This window comes from Channa argus, chromosome 21 (genome assembly GCF_033026475.1).
Source record: "Channa argus isolate prfri chromosome 21, Channa argus male v1.0, whole genome shotgun sequence".
NCBI lineage: Eukaryota > Metazoa > Chordata > Actinopteri > Anabantiformes > Channidae > Channa > Channa argus.
Genome location: NC_090217.1, coordinates 1757934 through 1782053, shown reverse-complemented (window position 1 = coordinate 1782053; position 24120 = coordinate 1757934). Strand labels below are relative to the sequence as shown.

The following is a 24120-nucleotide window of genomic DNA, read 5'->3' as shown; positions in this document are numbered from 1 at the left end:
CACTCAGAGAGTATGATGTCCTGCCAATATCTGCTCTTTGGGATGTAACTGTAGCACCAGTTACAGCTGTTACTGGATCTTTTCAATTCATATGTCATGGTAAAAGGAGGGTTTATTTCATCATCAGCGTTTTCCTTTCAGTTTAAGGCCTCTGGGTTTTCAGATTTTATTTTTTCTCTCTTATCAGACCTATGAAGAGATATGACAATTCACCTTTTCCCCCATTTGTTACTGCTAGTTTCACTCCGTTTGTTAGTACAGGATATGTCTGCCCTCCCATCTCTCTAATCATTTCCCACCCAGCCACCAAGGGCCACCCACTGGTGCTTGTCGTGAGCCCACATAAAATGGGAGGGTATCAGCAGGAAGGTCATCTGGCAAAAATCTCATGCCAAATCAATGGAACACCTTCCACTGTGAAGGACGCGCCAAACGCTGGTTCTCTTGATCTCTGGAAAAATGGACACAATGCTTAATTGGAAATAAATTATTAAATTGTTAAGTAGTTTACTTAAATAAAAACAAATGCTTTATGAAAAATTATGAATTTCATTTTAAAAGGTTTCTAAAGAAAAGCATTCAATTAAAATCTTGAACATTTGATAAAAATGGAAAATTCAATAAAATGGTGCTGTGAAATGTGCTTTGTCTAAATATAAATACTTTTATAGAAAAGAAAACTTACAAAACGTGATTTTAGATATCTTTAAAGAAAAGGCAGAAAGTTCTATGATAAATTCTGAAAATAACTTCCAAATAGCAAGTGCGGAATTATTTTGAAATTCCTAGCCGGAAACGGACCGTGGCGCTGTGTTTACAGTGTGAGGTATCAGAGAAAAGTCGTGAATCGACCTGAATCACTTCCGATTCACCGTGTGTGTAGTGATGGTGAGATGAAGCTTCATGAAGCATTGAAGCTTTTCAACATATTGGTTCCCGTAAAGGCAAAGCTTTTTTTTATTAAGCTTTATTGAAAAGTGCAGAGGATAACTCCAAAAAATAGACAAAGTACATAATACATAATGAAGCTGAGCAGTAAAGAAGATTACAAAAAGAAATACTAGGAAAAGTAACAGAGACTAAAGTCATTTAGCAAGGACGTCAAACTCAGTGCTTTTTTAGTTTTAACATATATTTTCACACTTATGCCACAGTTTAAAGTCATTGTTCCAGTGGTTCAGAGAAGGCTTTAATTCAAAGTATCTGCATTTATTGATGAACAATTTACCCAGTAACAGTGAGTTATTCATAACAAGGTCTACGTTTTTATTCGCTTTACATTTATTAATGCTATTCCAGAAGTTCAGTACAACTATTCTTTATCAAAATAGAGAACATCCCCGCAGCCATTACAAACATTAAGGTATCTTGAGCATGTGGCGTGTCCTAAAGCTACAGAGGAATTGATCCCCTTCTATAATATTCCAATTACACTAATAACTTTTCACCAAAACCAAAATATTCTTACATTTTCAATATAAAGGGATGTAAAGAGTCAAATTCTTTGTAAAAATCTAAGAATAAAATAAAGCCACTTAGTTTTAATATATGGTGATACCCAGTTAAATCTAATACAAGCCTCATATTATTCCGGACTGATCTTCCCCTCAGGAATCCTGATTACGACTCACTAACAGAAGATACCGTTCTTCAGTCTATCAGCACTCGGCCCAGGTAATACTTAATAACCAGTATTAAGCAGTTTTATTGGTCATAAATGATCGAGAATTCTTGTCTTCACCAACTTTTGGGACGAGAGTGAGTAAACCTTCTTTCACTCTCAAGGGCAAAGCTTCATTTGCTCAACTAAGCAGGTCCGACTGTTACAATCACAGTCACGTGTGCTCTGAATATTGTTTTTGAAATAAATCTCCTTTCCACGATGTCAGTGAATACGCACCTATGTTAATATTAGTGTGTATTCGAACTTTTTAAAAATGCGATGGCCGCAGGGGAAAGTGAAGATAATAAAGTAGGTGTTGAGCAGCGAAAGCGCTTTTGTAGCTTGGTCAGAAAACAAGGCGATTTCCCCTGATTCGAATGGCGCGCCGGGTCACGTGGTAACGCCCCGCCGATGACGCTGCTGACGTCATCAAGGCACGCTTCGATACGCGCGTCGCCCAATATTTCCTGGGTTACCCAACACACACTGCGAAGCCGCTGCAAGTCACATCACATCCCATCACACCACAGCATGTAAGCAGTTTTCTTGTTGCCTTCTGCTCGATCTAAAGCTCGGACCGTTTCCTCTTCGGATCAAGCAGCTGAGAACAACCAGCGAACCTAGAGACGCTCGGTTAACTGAACGTGAGCTAACGTTTGAGCGTTTTTCTAGAAGCGAAAACGAAACGTAGTTAACGCGACTTTCTTGTAAAACTGGGATCCTGTGTTGGTGCAGGTATCACGTCTCGGTGTAAATGTTCAGATAAAGTTGCTGACGTTGGTCAACGGGAAATACGAAGTTAGTGACTCATCAAAAAATTAATAATCGTAGAATCCGGATAGTCAATAATTAAGTGTGTATGATCCTAACAGGAGATTAACTTTATAGATAATCAGCAGTTGTTCAGAAAATATTCAGTCAGTGACAGATGCTCTGCTTTACGAAGCAGACGCCAAACCAAACTCCATTAAAAAGTTCCTAGCAATGTATTAATAACTTTGTGAACATAGTTTTAATGCAGCCTTAGCAGGTCCCATCGTAAATGGACATGTGTTCACCAAATCATCTACATTTGAAACGTTTTTTATGTTTTTCTGCAAACATACATAAGGGTATTTCACTGTAGCCAAATGGATGTGGACACCTCAGTCCAGCCTGAGCAGTAACGGATGAAAGTGGTCGTCAGAAAATCTTACGTAATAGATTAACGCGTCATCTACTTTTAGGGAAATTGGAGTTAGGTTTGCATGATTGGGTCCAGGCCCTTCGATTCCAAGGAAGGGAGCTTTTATCTCCTGCAGCACACAGTGATATTCTATCTAGTCAATGCTGTGCGTGAAGCCACAGCCATTTGATCTGATGTTTGCTGTTTGGGCTGAACAGCTTGGCTTGTGTGGTCATGTGTCGTTCTCAGCATGAAGCTGCGGGTTCGGATCAACAAGCAGACCAGCAGGGTGGAGTTACCGGGAGAAGAGCCCAGTCTGAAAGACCTGAAAGATCACATCAAGGAGACGCTCCTGTCTTCTCATGGACTCAGGTCAGAAACCAGCCCAGAGCCTGGACCCAGATTCTCAACCCCAATGAAATGCTAAAAGCTATGGGAGGGGCACCAGTGTAACAGTAATGTGGGAAATGTCTTTAAAAAACAAGGTTAATAAAAAAGGTTTGCAATGCTGTTGTTAATGTTTTTGCTTGTTTTGCATATAAGAGCAGTTTTGTTTTAATATAAATGTGTATTTTTGGTTGTTTTGTGTCTTTCTCCCTTTTCATTTCTCGTGTCCATATGTTCAGGCTGCAGCTATGAGTTGCATGAATTGTAAATTTGCATTATATTTGAATTACAGAAGAAATATTTCCTTGCTGTGAAATTGATGTTTTGTGTTTGTATCTCAGTGCAGACACAGAATTTAGTTTGTCTCTCAACGGCTCAGAGCTTCTGTCAGACATCAGTGAGACTCTGTCTTCATGCGGCATCGTCTCCGGAGATCTGATCTGTGTCATGCTGCCTGAATCTGCAGCCATCGTCTCCTCAAATTCCTCCCTCAACACCTCGGCAAATCAGAACAGCACGACTGACCAAAGGCAACAGCAGCAGAGGCAACTGATGGCTGCTGTGACCCCCAGTGAGGTCAGTAATTCAACTGTGGGAGAAACACATTTCCAGAACCTTCTCCTGCCCGTGTGATTTTCAGCTCAGCTGACTCTGTGTGTGTGTGTGTATTGTTTTTTGTTTTTTTTATCACTGCTTTAAAAAGGACGGTAATTCTCTCTGCACACTTGTTATGGATGTCCAATCTGTTTGATCCAGACAGTTTTGCTGTTTCTCTGTCAAACAGCCCAGCAGCAGCAGCAGCAGCAGCAGTCCTGCAGGTCTAAATCAGCCTGAGGAGACCACCGACATGTTGGACCCTGAGCCTTCGGTCCCCAGATGGGAACCGATGCTGTGCAGTGAGACAGAGGAGGGTCAGGCTCCTCTGTCTCTGGAGCTCCTCTACCACGCAGCTCAGATTACCAGTCCCAGTGATGCCATCATTGTGGCCGGAAACCTCCTGATGCTAGAAACTGGATTTGTTCCTCAGGTGAGGCTGAAGACAGCAGGACGTGTCTCACTAAAGAACTCGGCTTTGTACATTAAAAGGATCCCTGGTAGTGAAGTAAGTGTGTAAAGCTGCACTCTGTGTGTTCAGGGCTGTGAGCTAAAGCCTGGTGAGATGCCTGCTGGGTGGAGGTCTGCAGGTGGAGTCTACAAGCTTCAGTACACTCATCCTCTGTGTGAAAACAGCTTGGCCATGGTGGTAGCTGTGTGTATGGGCCCTGTGCTCGTTATTAATGGTGAGTTCAAACACAGAAACACTCTGGTTTCTGAGTTGTTTCAGTGAAGGTCCAGGAGAGAAAAACAGGAAAACACTTTTCCCTCTGCGTCGTCTGCTGAGCATCAGCTCTATTTTCACCTGAAGGCGTCATTTACTTGCTAAAATGGCTGCTCTTCATTTCAGCACTACTGAAATGAAGGGGGGTCACTGGAACAGTCAGGTACACTGTGGGCTACGCTACTTGGTCAAATTGTGCTACAAAAAGTAGCTGAACTCTCTGTGATCGGCGCTCGGTGTCCGTGAATCTTTCAGACAGCTGTCACTGGATTCATGTGATACTGAAGAAATCTGCAGGTTCTCTAACTATAAGAAGAGCCTTTCTGAGATTTTCATGTGGATTTATGGACATTTACTCTCTTGTCTCTGCAGCGACTCTGAAGGTGAATGACACCGTCGACACAGTTCGTAAACTGTGTCTGAATCCATCCAGCTACATGACAGATGAGTGGCCAGGTACTGCTCTGATTGGTCGGTTCAACTCCACGCCAGCTGCTACATTTGTGTAAATTACTCTAAAATGCAGCTTGTGTCTGTGTTGTTCAGGAGGAAGTGCAGCTGCAGCCTTCAAAGATCTGAGAAAGCTGTCCCGAGTCTTCAAAGACCAACTGGTGTACCCACTGATCGCTACAGCCAGAGAAGGTACCGACTCCTCTGATCGATTTAAAACCACAGTCTGACTCATTTCTCATCAGCAAACTAATTCAGATGCTATGCTAATGTCTCTGTGATTCCCAGCCATGGCTCTGCCAGTGGCATTCGGTCTGGCTGCTCTTCCTCCAGAGCTTCTCCTCCGTGTGCTCAGACTGCTGGATGTTCGCTCTGTGGTGAGACTGTCCTCAGTCTGCAGACACTTCAACATGGCTACAGCAGATTCTACACTGTGGAGACACCTGTACCGCAGAGACTTCACAGGTGAGACAGGTGGTCACCAGTGCTCTGATGCCGTTTGTTCTGTTTCAGTCATCGCAGAAATAAACTAAACTGTAAACCTCTGTGTTCAGATGCAGATCCCAGCAAGTCCAGAGACACTGACTGGAAAGAGGTGAGAGACGCAACGTCCACATTTAAACCTAGATTCCATGCTCAAAAACTGTATTACTATTGTTTATAATTATTTTATAGGTAATTTAAACCTTAACAACAAATGTTATTTAACCAATTATTCATCCTGTGTCACACTTTCCTTTTATCTGCTGAAGTTTTTTTATCTTTTCAAAAAATTCTTAATTTGTTTAATAGATATTTTTTCCTACTTTTTCCGTTTATTCCTCACTGAAAAATTGTTGTTTATTGATTTGTTTTTTTTCTTTAAAAGAGTTGAATGAATTATTATCACACTGGCATAAATTTCTGATAATTGATGAATTGCTTCAGTTAAAACACTGAGGAATCTGTATTTGTGACATTTTCAGTCCAGACACTTAAATGTTGTGTCTGTTTCCATCTGACACGTTCAAAGTGAGTTTTTCTGTTTTTCCACAGCTTTATAAAAGATCTTATAAGATCCGCAGTGAGCATCGCCACATCGCTCGGCACCACTCCCTCCCCCCCTTTCACCGAAACCCTCGAGACATCTTCGGCTTCGTGACTCCCCCCCTCTTCCCGCCGGTGCCTGGTATTATCGGAGGGGAATACGACCAGAGACCGAACTTCCCCCACGGCCTGCTGCCTCGCCCGCGCTACGACCCCATTGGGCCTCCTCGAGAGCCCAACCCACGACCTCTGAACAGCGTCCTCAGACCGCGGCCGTCTGGGGGACGACCTGCAGACGTACGGCGAGGATTCATCTGATTAACTGTTATCAGGACTAATCACAGCTGCTTCTGCAATAAAAGCCACAGGTCTGATGCCAATGTTTGTCGTTTCACACAGGAGCGACAGGAGGAGAAAAAAGAACAAAAAGTAAAGACAAAACCTAAAAATAAATGAAAATGCTCAATCGAACTGGATCTGTTTCTCATCAGCTGATCAGGCTGAGTGGGCTTCAAGTTCTGGTTTAAGATGTGGAATAAACTCCAGATGTTCATGAAAAACAAAAAAACGTTACGAGATATGTCACAGATAATAATCCTTATATTTTGTAATATGAGATATGAAAATGATATTTCAACACTTGGAGAACTTTTTTGATCCCATAAACGTTGGGAGAAAAGCGTAAATACTGCAATTCACAGTCAAGCTGAAAGGGCAAGTATGACAAACGTAGGGGATCAGAACTTGCGTGGTGCATTTTACCACAACTGCTTGTTCCTAAATTCTCAAACTTTCTGAATATTTGCAGGTCTACAGCAAAATGTAACACATTTACCATACACTGATGCACAGTAGTAATATATTTGTAACATAACTTTGAAGTAATAAAGTGCTGTGTGCTACATGTCAGCACAGTATGATTATAAACTGGATTAACTGATGCATTAAATGCTTTTGTCCAAACTGAATCTATTAAGGGTAAATCCACTCATTTCCTCATTGTTTATTTCCTGCTGCAGCCACTTCTATTCTTTATGACATAACAGGATCATTTGGTTCATTGGAGGTGAACTGCTCCTCAGCTGGACAGCAGATGAGAGCAGGAGGCGCTGACAAAAAAAAAAACAGTGAAGAAATGCAGTTTTTTACCCTTAGTTCTTCTACCTAACAGAGACACAAAAAAGGCTAAACAGGTGAATTCTGTTCATGGTTTAACCTCCACGTGACTCATATTAAACATGGAACAGTCATTGTATCAGTTTGCTGCTGTTTAAAATGAACAGATGTTTCATGTTAAAGAACATGAGCCTCATGTTGTTGATCCAACACCAGAACCAATCAGCTGTTTGATCAAATGACGTCGTTTCCCCATTCATATTCATATTTACATTTCCATTTAGTCATTTATCAGACGCTTTTATCCAAAGCGACTTACAAGTGATGTACAAGGCAGCAAAAATCTAAGTCAAGGAGAAAACATCAAGCAAAGTCCCATCAGAAAAGTGTTCACGAGATGCAAGTGCGAGAAAGAGCAGAAAGGATTTTTTTAAAGAGATTTAAGTGCATAGGAAGAAGCGGAAGAGTTGTGTTTTCAGCAGTTCTTTGAATATTGGGAGCGAGTCAGCGGAGCGTGCAGCGTTTGGTAGCTCGTTCCTCCATCGTGGGATCATTGCGCATTCACATGTGTTGAGCTCTCAGTTTCAGATATCCACAATCAAAGTCCTACTAGGGAAAACGAAACATTTCACTTCCAATTCCGTCTATAATTTAATTTGGAATATCCAAAAATGGATTGATACTAGATGTCCACATTATGTTTAGTCAAAAAGCAGTTTCATCTCCAATCCGGATTATGCCTAGAAACAACCGCAACCGCACCAGTTGCATGAAGATATATGAAATGACGGTGTTTAATGGCAAACATTAAATCGTAGATATGCGCAATATTCATTCTGGTTGTTTAAAATAAAAATAAAAAAAACGATAGACGTGAATGGCAAATGTGACGTCATTTGTCACAGGAACGTGTCACTGTGGATTCCTGAATCACTACTATCCGCATTGAAAACCCGGTGCCGCCGTTTGATGACAAATCTAATCTGCTCAGAACTCTGTCATCTCCAACGAACCCAACGTAAGACGCTTTATCTGACACGTGACGTCATCTTTTGTCTTTAACAAAGGGTGCGCTCATTTTCTTGCCAACGACGTGCCGTCAAGACAGGCGGAGCCAGCTGCGGTGTAATGATGATTTATGTTTCCATCACATCCTGTGGTGTTTCTCCAGTCAACACGACGTAAGGTTTTAAAGTTTAAGAAAAAAATGACTTGAGCATTTTTTTAAATATATCTATTACATTTGCGACGATTACACAACTGATTAGTTGATCGTAACGTTTGTGGTAATTATTTATTTTCATTTTCAGACAAAACTGTAAAAACCGTCGCTTTGTTGAGTGATATAACGTCACACGTGACTTGGTTCAATATTCGGTGTTAAACTTTACAACAGTTTGATCAACTCATTTAAATCAACTCTTTAATTAATCGAGAAACTGAGTAAACGTCCGGCCAGGGGCACCAATCGTGGCGGCAGACAGAACTTCCTGTAACACCGGTGTATCTTCCCGCTGACGCGCTGTGTCGCTTTAAAAGCTTCGTGTTGTTACCGGAAGTGTGAGGGGTGTTTCCAGCTGATCTGACAACCGAAGAAGAAGAAAAAGAAGCCGAAGAAGCAGCACCAGCAACAGTAGCAGCAGCAGCAAAAGAAGAAGAACAAGAACAAGAACAGTGGTGGTTTTTCCTCTGTCCTGTCACCAGACCGAGCTGTCCGATCATTCCTCCGGAACCACGGCGCAGCAGCCCGGCACCAGCCCCCGGTAGCGTGGACCGCAGCAGGGAGACTCACTTACACGGAACCTCCGACCCGCTCCTTTGCCGCTTTGCCGTGAGCCGGAGCCGTCGGTAGCTGTCAGGCCGGACTGTCATGATCCCGGAGCGGAGATGGCGGCGCCCTTCCCCGGTTTGTGTAAGGCTGTCGGGCCCGCGGAGGAGGAGAACGGAGAGCTGGACGGTTCTCTGCAGCAAATGCTGAAGGCCATCGCCGACGAGAGGAACCGACTCAACACCCGACAGGAGATCAGCGGACTGGGTGAGCGAAGCCGGCTCCGCGGGCCTGACATGTGTTTGTTTAGCGTTCTGTAGGCCTGAGTTCCTTAAATAATTCATGCGAATTTAAGGTGAGAACAGTGTTTCTGTGGAATCCGATTCAACTGTTCTTTATGTTCTCAGTGTGAAAGCTGCACGTTTGTGACCCAGAATTAGACCCAGTTTATGTTCAACAACTGTAAAACAGTTTCAGAAATGAAAGATGATCTAATTTCCGTGTCTTTCCTATCAATATCAGAACAAAGGTTCGGATTGAAGAACACATATGAAGGAAAATCAGTAAATCAAAGTTAATATTTAAAGCTAAATCAGAGAATAACGATAGGGATTGTTCACTGTTTCCATTTACTAACAATCACTTATTAAATACCTGTCAGGTGGGTTGATGATGCGAGTAACATTTAATTTGGGGGTTGATTTAGGAGCCTGCTCCTGCACATTTGATTTGACCAGATAAACCAAAGTTTACTTTAATAAATAAATGCAGCAGCATATAAACGTGTAGCACAGCAGCTCTAACTTTGTAAACTTAAATCTCCTGTAACTACTTGTCTGAAAACTGGCAGCTGATCTACACGTTTGAAGCTTCTGCAGACTAATTCTGCTCGGGATGGGTCAGTCCATTCAAATCTCATTCACATCTTTTCTTTTTTTCTGCCATTGCATTAACAGGGAGTTGTTTGCAGAAATGCAGTGAAGAATATTTTCACTAGTGCAAGTTTTACACGTCTAATGAATGACGTTAACAAAAAAAAAAAAAAAAAGGTTACAGAAGTATTTACAGCTAAAGTGCTGATTTGACTAAATAAATAGCAGCACATGAGTTTTACCATAAATCTTATTATTTAAAGAGGTGGCTGCAAGACTCTCATTTATAGCTAAATAGACGTGTTGAACAGAAGCACAGGTAGGAGCTACTGTACCGTGTAAATAGTGGCGATGTGGCTGGTGTGAGTAGTCGTCCTAACAATGAAAACCCAGTTTGTTACAGACCGAGCCTGAATGAAGGAAATCAAGAAAATACTAAATTAACCACCTGCTCTGTCCGTCATATTTAAGGGCTCACAGAGGCTTTGACATCAGAGGTTGTGTCATTTAAAAAAACAAACACCTGGTGTAACATGTCGCAACTAATGAGGTGAATTAGCAACAGGTCAGAATCGTGAAGGTGTCAGACGTGAGAACGGGTCAGGCTCATCGGTCTGTGCAAGAAAAATGTGTTCAACACCTTCAGACAAACAATTTGTGGATTGTGCATTCAGAGAAATGTCTCTATGGAAGAGACAAGATCTGTATTGATTGAAAACACACATGGTTCTTAAATGTTCAGTGCTTGGGAACGATTCTAAAAACCAGTACACCCAGTTGGTCTCTGCCAGGCAAAGAAATAACCACACACACATGCATCTCCGAAAAGTAGAATATTATTATAAATAATTGGAATATTCCTTTTGTCAATTGGAATATTGTGAAAAAGCTTCAAAAAGTGAAACTCATAATCTCCATTCAGTACACAAAGAATGAAATATTAAGTCTTTTTTCTTTGCTTTAATTTTCACAATCAGAGCTCATGAAAATCAAAAATCCACTATTGTTGTGGCTCGTCTGTTCTGATGGAGCAATCAATGGAGCTCTGTTCACCACCCATGACTTCAGCACAGCACATGGAGCCTCTGTCTACTGCTTCGTCGTCGCCAGCCTCGGTGAAAACGGGGGAAAGACCTCAAAGAAGTTTTAAGTTCTAGTTTAGGTGAATTTTTTTTTTACTTTAGTCAGTTCATCAATAAAGAAACTGTAACATTGACACGTTTGCTGGTTCAAGAATCAACCATTAAGTCCCTTTAGCAGCACTTGGCACTTTCCCAGATGTCACGGAAGTTGCTGTGTATTTAAAGGATGTTTTGTTCATGGTTGCTGTTGGAAGCAAACTTTTCCAGAGCTGATAACAGCCGGTTCCAGTTTTGGCTCCTTCTCTCGTAGCCTTTTAAAAACCGATTTGTTTTGCAGTCTCTACACTGTGAATACTGAATGTGCTCCTCTTACAAACCGAGCTCACAGAAAGGGTTAACAACCAGGACAAGAACGTAACCGTAGGCAGGTCCCTTCTCTCGCAAAACTGTCCCTTTAAGCTATAATCCTACATCTAACTACAAACCTCTGGCTTGTTAATATTCACCGGGATTGTCTGCTAAATTCTGCAGAGAGGAGATTCACTTAGTATCACATTATTTCAGTATTAATGTTTAAGATTGATGAGTTTTATTTTCTGTTTGCACAGCACAAGTACAGTTGCATCGGACCTGACTTTTTTTTTTTTTTTTATTATTCCTGAGTCTGCTGAAAAAAAGAGCCAGAACACAGAAAAAAGCCTGTTGTAAAAGTGAAAAATAAACAGCAAATATATATAAAAAAAGTATAAATAATATACAGGTAGAAACCAAGAGGAAAAAGGGGGATTATTGGACGTTTTTGAGTTGAAGAAAAGCAAAGATTGTCACCTGCCCAGTGAAATGTCTGCGTCTCAGGTGTTCATTCATAAAGAGACTGAGCAGGTCGATACAGTTTTCTCTGCTGTTTCACTGCCTCGCTGCAGCTTCTCTCTCTCAGCTTGTGTGGTGTTGCTGAACCACACTGATGCCATTTGTGAGGACACACCCAACGAGTCCTCTGTGGGGTGAGGGGCTGACGTCTGGTATTTCCAGTGAGTGAAACGTGCACTTCAACGTAAAGTGGCTAATTTTCTCTTGGGGAAAAGTGGATTTACCCAGATTTGACATTAATGGTGTAACCGTATTATGGTCACAGGGTAAAACCTTCATAAAACACCACAACAAAAACTATGAAATCGTCCTTTACTGTAGTTCCACATGCACCCGACCTGCTCTCATCCAGGTTTGTTTGGTTGTGTCTGGCAGCAGCTGGTGGTTTTCGTCTACAGGCCTCTGAGTGCGAGACAGGTCTGACCGCCATCGTCACTCTACGGCTAAAGACGCTTGTGCTTCCTGCCAAACTCGTTTCAGTCTCAGTGAATCAGGGTCCCAGTTGCAATTTTTCACCCTTTTTTTTTTAAGCTTTTGTTTTATTACAAGTACTGAATTGTCGCCTGTTCTTCTGCCAAAACTAACACTGCGCCGACTGGAGTTTTAATAAACGGAGCAAAAAAGACGAACAAAGCACAGATTTAGGGTGAGACCCTGGATGGAGAACAGGGACAACATGGACTGTAGAATCACAGGAAAATGAAGGTAGAATAACTTGAGGGAACTGCAGGTAATGTTGTAGTTACTGTATATAACCTTTGTTGTTGCTGATGTCATAAACGCTTTTAAAATATTCTTGAGAAACGTGACTGTGACTGTTTCCACTGGGATTTTATTAGCAGATAACCTCCGAGTTCTCGTTGACTCCTTTAATGCCAAAACCTGCTTCACTGTGTGAAACACATCAGCTCCATTTGCATCTTTTAGAAATGAACATCAGTCATTACAGTAAAATCACCTCCAGGCTGCAGATCTGCCTGCTGTTAATACACTGACTTCAGTTTCCTGCACTTTGTTGTTGATCTACAGAGGGAAGAGAAACGGCTCCTTCGAGTACTGAACTGTGAGTTTTCGTTTCCTTTTCATGCTTCTTAATACTCACTACACTTCAGGGGAAAATACTGCAGCTTCCACTACTACAGGTTTCAGTTTTTACAATAAACTAAACAATGACGAGTTCCTTTATGAATTTTACACAAATGTTACATTTTAAGATTAAAAAAAAAGACAAAAACAATTAATTGAATGGAAACAGCACAAAACCACAACTTGGCGAACGTAATGTATAATCTTAGGTACATGACTATACCCACAGAATATTCATGAGCTAATCTTTGTTTTAACAACCACAATAAAAGTAGAAAATAATCAGCAAATTAATCATGGAATAAAATCTTCACTTGAAGTCTCCAAGAGCAGGGGTTCCTAAACTTTAACACACTGTTTCAAGAACAAAGCAGCTGTGTGGCAGTGATGAATGAAGGTTTGACCAACACAGCAAAGAACATTCTGATTATATTTTAATATAAAATAAAACAAACATAAATATTATTTTAAGTTTATCATCGTATTTGCTGAATTTCTAATAGTTTTTTTTTATTAAAAAGAACATTAAATTTACACAGTACGTAATAATAAACTGGGTCCATAAAAGAGGAAAACAAAACCAAATGAAGTGAGACAAACTGAGCCACCAGAACAAACACAGGAGCCACTGAAAGACAAATTATAATAGTACACCAACATTCACTGTAGTATTAGTACTTTTACGTGAGTACAGGACGTGACTGGTGCTGAGCCGTGTTGCTGAGCAGTAAAGACTCGCACATTATCACACATCCTGCTGAATGTGTAGCGCAGTGACACTGCACTTTCTGATGGTACAGGCTCATGTGTGTCTGCACAGATGAAGAGAATATAATGTACATTGATTTGGGAAGCTGCATAATGAGTATTATATATTGTGTCTGTGTGTGATTACTCTATGGGGGGAAGTGTGTTCAGCACCTGGAGAATAAAGCTTTTCAATGTAAAACTGCAAACAACTCGGGATTTGATCGTGTGCGATGGATAATATTAAAACATGGTGAGAAATCTGTGCCGTCCAGAACAGTCAGAGTTTTTGGTTGTTTTGTTTATTTCAGACTTAACACAACCTTGTTCCAACCAGTCAGCTGATGCTGTGTCTAAAGGGCAAAGAGCAAGAAGCTGATGTGCAGCCACTGTTCCTGCTAAGACTTTTACATGAAAACCAATGAGATAAGAAATGGATTCTGCATAAAACGGCAAAGGAAAAACAAGAATCAACATGTAGATACAGATAATTGTACTGTACACCACAATGTCATCATCATCATCATCATCAGCTCTGATGTGACAACACAACCATAAAACATAAACAGCTCCAAACAGACATATATACACAAATATTTTTAAAACGGCAAAAAATGAATTCTTAGGAATAGCAGCTGGAAAACACACAAACGGGTTTCTAGGTGTTTTTAGTGTAGGATGTTCTAGTGGTTACTGACAATTGTCTAAGGATCCATTAGGTTGATAAGAGGTTCTAGCCTTCACTAAAATGGTTCTATAGGTCTGTTAGGAGGTTCTGGTCTCTCTGTAAGTCGTTGTAGTGATCGTCGACGTTCCTTTTGAAGTTCTGGTGTCCAAATGTGCTTTGTTTGTGAGGTTTCAACCTCTACTGTAGTTTTACAAGTCCTGCATGTGGCTCAAAGAGCTTTGAGAGGTTCTGTTGTGGGCCTTTTAATATGTGATGTTCTTGAGGTGTTTCAACACCTACGAGGGGTTTTGGAGTATTTCTGAATAAACTCGATTGTTTGAAGTCGTCTTTTCACAGTATGGGCAGCCTCTGAAAATCAGGGCTCATCCATCCACAGGGTCGTGGCTTTTATCCAGGTCACCGCAGTTTTGACTGAGCATCACTGAGGGTTATACAAGTGTCATAAAAAATAGAAAAACCTGAACACAGCTCATGATGTTTGTCCCCTGAGCCTGCAGACAGAGATTCAGCTCACTTTCACCGTATAACGAGCGACGCGCCGGCCTTTATACCACAGTCGATGTATTTTTAAAACGGGATACGCAGCTATAAATAGAGCAGAGCTTTTATCAGTGTTTGTGAGGCTGCTGCAGAACTTCGTTCTGGAACTTCATCAGCACAGCAGCCAAATATGACACTTTGAAGACATTTTCACGTGAGCTTTTCAACAGCAAGAACCAAAGAAAATGAGAGCAATGGTCATAAAAGTTTAACAAGGCTAATAATAACTCCTGGCTGCTACTAAGACGTCTGTGAGCATCTGTGAACTCAGTTTTAGGAACTTTCGTCCAAAGAGGTGTTGACGATAGCATGAGAATCTAAAAGTACACAGCAGGACTCTTAAGTGGTTCCAAGGATGAGGAACGTCATTTCTGGTCCTTCTAGTTCTTTAGGGGATTCCAGTGGTCAGTGAGGAGGTTCCATGAGTCCTCTATGCAGTTTAACATGGTACAGACGTTTATTAAGGAGGTGAAGAGGTTCTGTGAGACTTGGAGCCTCTTTAATGAGTGTTTTTTAAGGTCTGAACGTGTACTAGAATCAGATAAAATGACCTCTGTCAAGTGGTCTTCATGAGGGTATAAGAGGGGGTAGGAGTCCTGTAGGTGGACTAGTGGTCTCTGAGGATGTTCTTGTCTTTTATAGTCCTCAGTCTAACAGTGTTGAAAAGGTCTTTTTAATGCTGTAGTGGTCACTGAAGCAGAATCACAGGTGGTTGTCTGTGGTTCTGGTCATTTATGTGATCAAAGTGGGCACTGAGGTGGATTTGGATGTTCTCACTAGGGTCTGGTTGTCTTGTGGAAGGTTTTAGAGTGGTTCTTGTGGCCCATAATGAGGTTGTAGGTGTTATTCTAAGTACTTCTCAGATCAGTATGTTCTTCCGATTTAAACAGAGGAGCTGCAGATTGTGGTTGTTGTTCTCTCAGGACCATAAATGTTCAGACCAAAGTACTGGGCAGACGAACCTGATACCTGGTACTCGGCCCTGAATAAAAGGGAAACAGCATTAGTCATAAATATTTAAGTACTAGCACCTGGGGAGTCGAACCCAATGGGACGTCCTTCTGTATTCTGGACTGTGTCTCACTGAGATGACCTTATGTTGAAGCTCGCGTTTTTCCACAATTAAATGAAAGCGTCTTCAGATCGAAGCAAACGAAGTTAATTCCCACATTTCTACATCAAATGAGCCTAATGCGGTTTACGTCTGTGACCTTAACCAAACGCCGATACTTGGTTTTGTCCTCAGTGCAGAAACGAAGCAGACTCCTGTTTCATTGCTGCTGCCACAGAAGATTTTCATGCAGATGCTGTAAAACTGTCACCACCGCTGTTTTTCACACAACCCTTAAACTACAAACAGACCCACATTTACACAGCACTTTAAAACCTGCTGTTATTACTCGATTCATCGTTGTTGCTTTTGATCAAATCCGTAGTAAATTGTCTTCGCGGCCGACAAAACGGCTCATAAATTATTCACAGCCTGCTGTTGTTTTTAGATGCTTTTATTTTGAAATCTCGCCCTCAGCTGCAGTCGTCGCATGTCTCAGATGCTGCCGACATTGTCGACCAGCCGCCCTCCTGCATCACCTCGGGCTGCTCTGCTGCCTTTTGACAGGCTGAGACACCTGCTCGTCGCAGGGAAACTGTTGCTGGGCAACCAGGCAGAAGATGACATGGCATTAAGTTAAAGTACCTGCGACGAGCAGTGAGCTCTGAGGACCACGGCGTCTGATGGAAACAACAATTCGAAGTTCACATTTAATTAATACTCATAGAAACTCATTAGCAGAGCACTCAGGCAGCCTCTTATCTTTTAACAGGCAGCAGTAGAAAGCAGTTGTGTGTTTGTGGAATGATCACTACATGATGTGTGAACCTCCACGTTTACCTTTTTGTGGCTGTTTTCTTGTGCAGGTTGTTTTAAGGACGACCGCATCGTGTTCTGGACCTGGATGTTCTCTACATATTTCATGGAGAAGTGGGCTCCTCGACAGGACGACATGCTGTTCTACGTCCGCAGGAAACTCTCCTACGTCAGCGCAGACAACACCGAGGGCAAAAAGGTTGCAGTCTTTTATTGTGTCTCACAGCAGAGTTCTTACTAAAACTATTGATGATTGACTGACTGATGCGGACGGCGTCAGACCTGCAGGACCCAGACAGATATGATCAGGGTTTATTGATCCACGAGGGGAAAACTTGCATGTCAGTGCTGCACAGATGCTGACTGAAAATACAATGAAGTAAGTGTGTGATAAGCAGTGTAACAGTCCAGCTGCTCATCTTTTACTAAAGTCAGACCAAAATAGAATAATTCAGCACAGACTCATTTCAACACAGTCTGACGCTTAAATCAAGTGGGGAAAGAAGTAAATACATCAACTAGGTGGAGGAAGAGACACAAATGAGCACATTAGAAAAACGTGACAGATATGGCGAATGAAAATGTTACTTTCTCATCTAACAAATGATTATGAAACAATACATTTCAAATACAGTTCAGTTTATTTTTTAGCAGCGTTGGCTGCCGCTCCCTTTATTTTCGGAACATCACTCATTTGGACAGACTCAGTCTGCCTTTTGTTGTTTGTCCTGCATCCCTGTCTGTCCCTGGTTGCCATGGTTACACATTAGTGTTTCGGGTCCAGCCTGGGTTAACAGCTCCCACAGTCTTCATCATTATGTCAGAAATATAGGAATAAATGCAGACAGATTATTGACAGAGCTTCTGTCTGAGGCTCCTGCAGACGTTCTCCTCTGAGTCCTGGTTTCTCTACACCTGCTTACATCAACACAATGTCCAACTGGACTGTTTTGTGCATCAGGTCCTGATGCAGTGTCTGTGTTTCAGGTGGAGGTGGAGGTCTACAGGAGGGACTCTAAGAAGCTGCCCGGCCTCGGGGACCCCGACATCGACTGGGAGGAGAGTGTCTACCTGAACCTCATCCTGCAGAAGGTAATGATGCACAGTCCCACAAAGCTGAGTGGGTTCAGACCCCTTCACTTGTCGCACACTGACTCAGGATCAGCCTCTTCTGATCAAACCTCTTCTGAGCACTGATATTCAGCTGCAGTTACACCAGGAGAAAGTGATTTCACAGAAAACAAAGCTAAATAGATGCTACTTTCTACCTGTAGTGACTTTGGATCTGTGACTTTGCTGCTGGTGCTCAGAAAAACACAGATTTTAAATCTTGTGAATAAAACTCAACAATCTGTTCCTGATTGGACAGAAATGCTGTCAGCATTTTTAAACGATTCGAAACAAGTCAGGAATAATTCCAGCACACAGGAGGCACCTGAGCTCAGAACTTGAATGTGCTTCCTGGAATGTTACAACCTGAAGGAGAAACTCGCTCCAGGTGGATTGAAAAAGAAGGAAACATTTCTTTTCATGGACCTAAAGCGACTGTGTCTCTTCTAAAAGAGTTTCCTCTGGTTAGAGAAAGAAACTCAAACTACTCAAATTCAAAGTGAGAGTCTGAAACCACGAAGTGTCAGTTCCTCATCCCTGTTGTGACTCAGGGACCACAGTCCGTTTGTTGTGTTGACTGACGACCTGAATAATCTGAAACCTCCGTTACCTTCCAGCTGGACTACGTTGTGACGTGCGCAGTCTGCACGCGCTCCGATGCAGGAGACATCCACATCCACAAGAAGAAATGCCAGGTGGGAAAGCGCGCACACACACACACACATCGCTGAAACGCTCCCCAGAGCTTGTTGCAGTCGAGTTTTATTCTGTCACATTCGTTGTTTTTTTTCTTCCTCTTGCAGGAAGTGTTTGCGTCTCCTAGTAAACACGCCATGGACAGCAAGGGAGAGGAGTCCAAGATGAGCTACCCCAACATTTTCTTCATGATCGACAACTTCGAAGAGGTAAACAGGACTAATTCCCTGAACTGCAGCTTGCGTTTGACTTCCTGCAGACAGTCACACTGTGTGATTGTGCTTGTGCAGGTCTTCAGTGACATGACGGTGGGTGAAGGTGAGATGGTTTGTGTGGAGCTGGTGGCAAGCGACAAGAGCAACACCTTCCAGGGCGTCATCTTCCAGGGTTCGATCCGCTACGAGGCCCTGAAGAAGGTCTACGATAACCGGGTGAGAAACTGCAACAAAACACCAGAAGCGGTTTACGTCCACAGTCCAACTTGATGCACTGTCCTCAGATTCACAAAGATGTTTTGGCCAAATACAGAAATCTGTGTGAGAACATCATGGGTCTCAGGGAAATTCTGCCTATTATTTCACTACTTTCTGACTTTTTACAGACAATCTGAAACATCACATTAAATGTGATCGATGTTTGTGAGTTGTTTCCTGCTGTGAACACACAGATTCTGAAGTGTTTCAGCAGTGAGTGTGTTTGCGTGGACTTAACTAGGTTCCAGTCGGCTGATTCCTTAAGTGTCACGTCAACAGGAAAGCCGGTTCAGGGATTTCTGTCAGAGCACTGATTTCTCTGCCATGTTTACACGTGACCAGGCTTCCCATCGGCTTTCTCCAAAAGGCTGCAGCAGAGGAAATGAACACAAAGTGTCTCGTAGACGCTTTAACAAGTCACTTTCCCCACAGATTGTTACAATTCAGACTCTTTCTGTTGGGGGGGGTGTGTGTGTGTGTGTGTGTGTCCCCTGCGCTGTCAGTCTGCTGACACACAACCGCACAAGAAAAGTCAGATTCCGCCCTTTCTGTCACTATGCCATTAAAAGCTCAGTCAGAGGTGGAGGAGAAATCAGGTCTTATTGTTCTGTGCTGCAGGTGAGTGTTGCTGCTAAAATGGCCCAGCGGATGTCGTTCGGCTTCTACAAGTACAACAACATGGAGTTTGTGAGGATGAAGGGTCCGCAGGGCAAAGGTCACGCTGAGATGGCCGTCAGCAGGGTCCCTACGGGCGACACGTCCCCCTGTGGCACCGAGGAGGACCACCTGTCCCCGATGCACGAGCGGGTGAGAATACACACACATCAGTGCAGTGTAGATCCATTAATGAACAACAAACTCCAAACTTCCCATTTTTCAGTTTAAAAGTCATCGCAGGCAGGAAGGGAACTGATGAGGAGTCTGGTTTCAGTTCCTCAGACACAGGGAGCTGTGAGAAACAGAACTGAAAACCTCAGCTGACTGTAAACAGCACGACGCTTCAGACAAACGCATGAAATCAGGTCACGGTCAATAATAAATGCTGCACGACTGCATCGTGCAGGTCCTCCAGACGTCTGACGGAGACTTTGACTGCAGTCTTCACTTAGTGCATCTTCCTCACAGACAAACCTGAGCACACTCTTAGATTCAGAAGGACTGAAACTTGGTGAAGATGTCGTCACCTCACATAAACCTCCATAAGCCAGTGTAGCGATCGGGAGAGAGAGTTTCAGTATCACAGTAATAAAGTGATCAGAGAATCAGTCTTCACTTTTAAATGTATGCTAAAGTGAATCCAGCTGCTGGTACTGTGCTTAATCACAGGTTTGTCTTCTTTTATTTGTGGCTCCTGTAACACGCTGCAGTGAGCCAAGACCTGCAGCTTGCAGCCATTTCTGCGCTGGATGTAGGTTTTTCACTTCCTGCGTCCAATTTGTTTCCCTGCAGGTGACGTCGTTCAGCACCCCACCGACCCCGGAGAGGAACCGTCCTTCATTCTTCTCTCCGTCTCTCAGACGTAAGGTTCCGCGAAACCGAATCGCTGAGATGAAGAAGTCGCACTCTGCCAACGACAGTGAGGAATTCTTCAGGGAGGAGGACGATGAAGGTAAAGATGCCGACTGGTCAGACGGGTTGTTCAGCATTATTAGGTTTTAGTTTTAGCTTGTAGGCGATAAATCCTCAGCAGTGTTTCCTGTTGTGGTTGAGCTGGACACTTTGGATAATATCACAATAGTTTATCATTTAAAATGTTACCACATAGAAAAATGACATGTTAAATGGAGAACAAATCAACACACAGGACTGAAGCTCCAAACATGGAAGAAAGGCAACTTTCAGTGTGACAGCATCAAAATAAAAAGACACTATTTAACCCTTAACATACACAGGACCTTTGTTATCGTTGTAGAAACTGCAACATTTCTTTTGGTAACTTTGCCAACGTTTTGTAACTAGAAGTAGAAAGATTTTCATGTAGGGAAGTTTAATGACATTATTTACATGTTCTACACAAACTGCAACCAGATGAAGCAGCTTAAATATTTGTGGATCTGTTTGCTTTTCCATTAACAACTGTCCATATAAATAGCCTTTAACTGTTGTTGGGTTCAGGGAATAATACTACAAGAGCGTAATTTAATATGTTTTACAGCCACAGAATCAAGGAAACACAGTAAACACAGTTTTCTAATGATAGAATAATTGAAATTGGTGAGACCACAGCAAACTTCTTTCAGACGGTTCAAGGCTGATTTTATTCTGACAGTTCGGTGTGTTGCTGAACAAACATTGATTAACTGTGTGTGTGTGTGTGTGTGTCAGATCTTCACACCACCACCAACCTTCGCTCCCGCTCTCTGTCGGGAACCGGTCGCTCTCTGGTCGGATCCTGGCTCAAGCTGAACCGGACTGAAGATTACTTCCTGCTCTACTCACACCTGACTTACGTCACGCTGCCACTACATCGCATCACCGCAGGTCAGAGCTTGTTTTAGTGGTTTTTGTGTAGTAAATATAATTTTTGATAGAAGTAAAGGATTATTCATTAGATCTAAAGTGTAAAGGATCAAACAGAGATACAGTAAAGTACTGAAATGGTTTTTACGTCGTCTGGTTAGTTTAACTGTTTGTAACTGTGACTCTGCTGTTATTAACAGCTGAATGTTCCCCAGACGTTCAACTGTCCCACTGTTTTCCTGACACCTTAACTAAACGTTGATACATTTGAAATCTTTGTAATTCCAGTTGTTTTGGTGTTTCAGACATCCTGGAGGTGCGGCAGAAGCCCATCCTGATGACATAGCAGAGCTAGACCCCCCCCCACCAACACCACCTCAGAGCATCACTACCAAGTGCCTCCTGCATCAGGCCGTTACGACACAGCAGCACAGCCCGGTGTCCAGACTGAGACCGACAACCAAACACCTGGTGGAGCTGGAGACGTACTGTCATAGGGACGACGACAAACAAACCAGCCATTCAAGAAGTGCCTCTTCTTTTCAGTTCCTGCTGTGTCAAAGGTCATCTCCACAAAAAACGGGCCCGGTGTCAGGGTCACATGACGTGAGTGTGAAAAGGCATTGGCTGAACTCTGACCAGGAAGGAAGTGAATGTTTTCTTGTAAATATCCTGCTGCTTTACTCACTGACGCCTTGACTGAAGGTTCTGCTTTTAACGACACCTTGTGTTTCTGTTCAACCCGTAGTGGATCCTCTTTTTTTATATATCTACAGCGACGAGAAGACTTGTCAGATCCATCTGTTTGCATTTAAGATGCGTTTGACAGGAAAGGGATTACGACTCAACTACATTTGTGCTGTTTATTACAGATATTATCATATTGATTTATTTGTCACAAAAACTCTGAGCTGCCAAAGTAACAAATACATTTAATCTGGAACCTAAAGACACATTTCTGAACCAAAACTTTGTCTCCCGAACTCCAAGAATCTATAAACTATCTAACCAGCTGCTTTCAACCTTAATCATGGCAGCAATTATTAAACTCTTTTTTTTTTTTTTGGTCCTGTGGCAACTGGACAAATCGTTTTAACGTGACGTAAATGAATGAATGTTATGTCAACGTATCCCAACATGCAGCCGCGTCTGCACGTCACTGGGCACCACAATATGTCACAGTCACGTCATGTGTCGACCCCCCAACAAGCATGTTTTTCTTTCACACTAACACCACCAACCACCATGGATGTGACCCCCAACCTGACACATTTTCAGGACACAAATCCTGCTGTGATGATGATGATGATACTGTAGACAAGATTCTGTGGCTTTTCACCACCAAGTGACAGATGAGAAACCACAAAAACCCAGCTTTGACTTTTTACTGGTTTGGCTTTAGTTTAAAAACTGCAACTCACAAACTGGAAGTGACTTGAAAAACTGCTGATGTTACAACAGTGAAGATGATTTTAAAGGGAAATGGAATTAAAAAAAAAAAGAAAAGCCAAAAGTGTTTTTGAAATTCTACCAAAAAAGGAAATGACTAAAGTACTTGGACTGATGTGACTGAGACAGACGATGGTTTTTCGGTTTGTTGATGTTAGCAGTGCTCCTGAAGCCTTAAGTCTGACTGGAACTAACATTTCTTCTCTCTTCACTTCATTTAACTAAACCTGAAAAACTTGGATTTAACCAGCCGAGACTTCCAGAGGTCACGTTTTTTTTTTTTTTTTTTTTTAAGGAAAACACAAAAACTTTATACTGAATTGACTGATAATGTGAAAATAACAAAAGTCCAAACCCCAGAATATGTATCCAGATGATTCATATTACAAAGCTGCAATTAATTAGCAATTTTGTTTTCTAAAAAAAAAAACAAATAAAGAATAACATGAAAGAAATGAGTAGAATGAAGTTGTTTGACCTAAAAAGGACAAAAAAAAATACAAACTTGTGATTATAGGTAAACAACTTTACCTATTTTATGTAGTCAAAATTATGACCTTGTTTTATAACAGATTCATATTTAAAAATTTCTTTTTGTGTTTTGTTAGAGAAATACTGAAAATAATTAGTGGCCTAAGATGATTATAAAACGTTTTATGCATTGCTCAAAAAGACATTTTTAATATAAATGTACCTTTTTTCTTTTTAGGTAGCTTAGTATGAAAAGTGTAATTTTAATCATTTAAATTCTTAATTAAAATTCCCTTAACATGACTTTTTAAAAATGTAAACAAAAATATAAATCTGATTACCAAATTTCGCTATATAGAAAATTGATCTTTACCTGGATATTTCTGTGATTTTACACTGTTTGTTTTTAAATACAGATCAGATTGTACAATGTCTTATGTAATATTACTGTTGTCACTGGATAATTTTTTTCTTCCTAACTCAGTGAGTGTGGAGTTACATCACTTAAATGCCTGTATTGTATTAAGAGGAAAATGAATTAGAATTTCTCTTGAATTTATTCACGTTCCACAAATGAAGATCACTGGAAGCAAAATTACAATATCTTTAGTGTGTAAACTCAATATTTTGTGGCTCCCAACATGCAACAACTTCTGCTTGTATTTCCTGAAAATGTTTCACCTCGCATCCGAACGGGTTATTCAGTTCTGACCCGCTGGCTCAGAGGTTGTATCGTAGTCTACCTCCACTGTTGAGAGAGGGTCCTTCCAGTCAACACCACTTTTAAAATAAAGGTCTTCCCTGTCCAGCACGTGG

The 24120-nt window shown here is 41.8% G+C and overlaps 2 protein-coding genes across 6 annotated transcripts; both read left to right on the top strand.

Annotated features, from left to right (window-relative positions):
• Window positions 1-2084: 2084 nt before the first annotated feature.
• Window positions 2085-6977, top strand: fbxo7 (F-box protein 7). 3 transcript variants are annotated; one of them, XM_067489576.1, is made up of 10 exons: window positions 2085-2196; window positions 3078-3200; window positions 3557-3791; window positions 4000-4242; window positions 4351-4495; window positions 4906-4989; window positions 5080-5175; window positions 5272-5448; window positions 5538-5578; window positions 6019-6977. In XM_067489576.1, the coding sequence occupies exons 2-10, from the start codon at window positions 3079-3081 to the stop codon at window positions 6325-6327; spliced, it is 1452 nt and encodes a 483-aa protein (XP_067345677.1). In that variant the 5' UTR covers window positions 2085-2196; window position 3078; the 3' UTR covers window positions 6328-6977. The 3 variants fall into 3 exon arrangements, with proteins under 3 accessions (XP_067345677.1, XP_067345679.1, XP_067345678.1); XM_067489577.1 differs by having other exon boundaries at window positions 2142-2307; XM_067489578.1 differs by having other exon boundaries at window positions 2141-3200; window positions 3562-3791.
• A 1684-nt stretch (window positions 6978-8661) lies between these two features.
• Window positions 8662-23122, top strand: kiaa0930. 3 transcript variants are annotated; one of them, XM_067489583.1, is made up of 11 exons: window positions 9024-9160; window positions 12747-12780; window positions 16696-16844; window positions 17633-17737; window positions 18373-18450; window positions 18559-18660; window positions 18742-18882; window positions 19543-19731; window positions 20374-20533; window positions 21250-21405; window positions 21690-23122. In XM_067489583.1, the coding sequence occupies exons 3-11, from the start codon at window positions 16734-16736 to the stop codon at window positions 21728-21730; spliced, it is 1083 nt and encodes a 360-aa protein (XP_067345684.1). In that variant the 5' UTR covers window positions 9024-9160; window positions 12747-12780; window positions 16696-16733; the 3' UTR covers window positions 21731-23122. The 3 variants fall into 3 exon arrangements, with proteins under 3 accessions (XP_067345685.1, XP_067345683.1, XP_067345684.1); XM_067489582.1 differs by lacking the exon at window positions 12747-12780 and having other exon boundaries at window positions 8666-9160; XM_067489584.1 differs by lacking the exons at window positions 12747-12780; window positions 19543-19731 and having other exon boundaries at window positions 8662-9160.
• Window positions 23123-24120: the final 998 nt, after the last annotated feature.

Bases quoted from the DNA above. Each gene is read 5' to 3' on its own strand.
- fbxo7 (XM_067489576.1), top strand. From the start codon at position 3,079: ATGAAGCTGCGGGTTCGGATCAACAAGCAGACCAGCAGGGTGGAGTTA. The intron at 3,201-3,556 runs GTCAGAAACCAG...TTTGTATCTCAG, and splicing joins CTGTCTTCTCATGGACTCAG to TGCAGACACAGAATTTAGTT. The intron at 3,792-3,999 runs GTCAGTAATTCA...TCTGTCAAACAG, and splicing joins CTGCTGTGACCCCCAGTGAG to CCCAGCAGCAGCAGCAGCAG.
- kiaa0930 (XM_067489582.1), top strand. From the start codon at position 9,013: ATGGCGGCGCCCTTCCCCGGTTTGTGTAAGGCTGTCGGGCCCGCGGAG. The intron at 9,161-16,695 runs GTGAGCGAAGCC...TTTCTTGTGCAG, and splicing joins ACAGGAGATCAGCGGACTGG to GTTGTTTTAAGGACGACCGC. The intron at 17,738-18,372 runs GTAATGATGCAC...GTTACCTTCCAG, and splicing joins TGAACCTCATCCTGCAGAAG to CTGGACTACGTTGTGACGTG.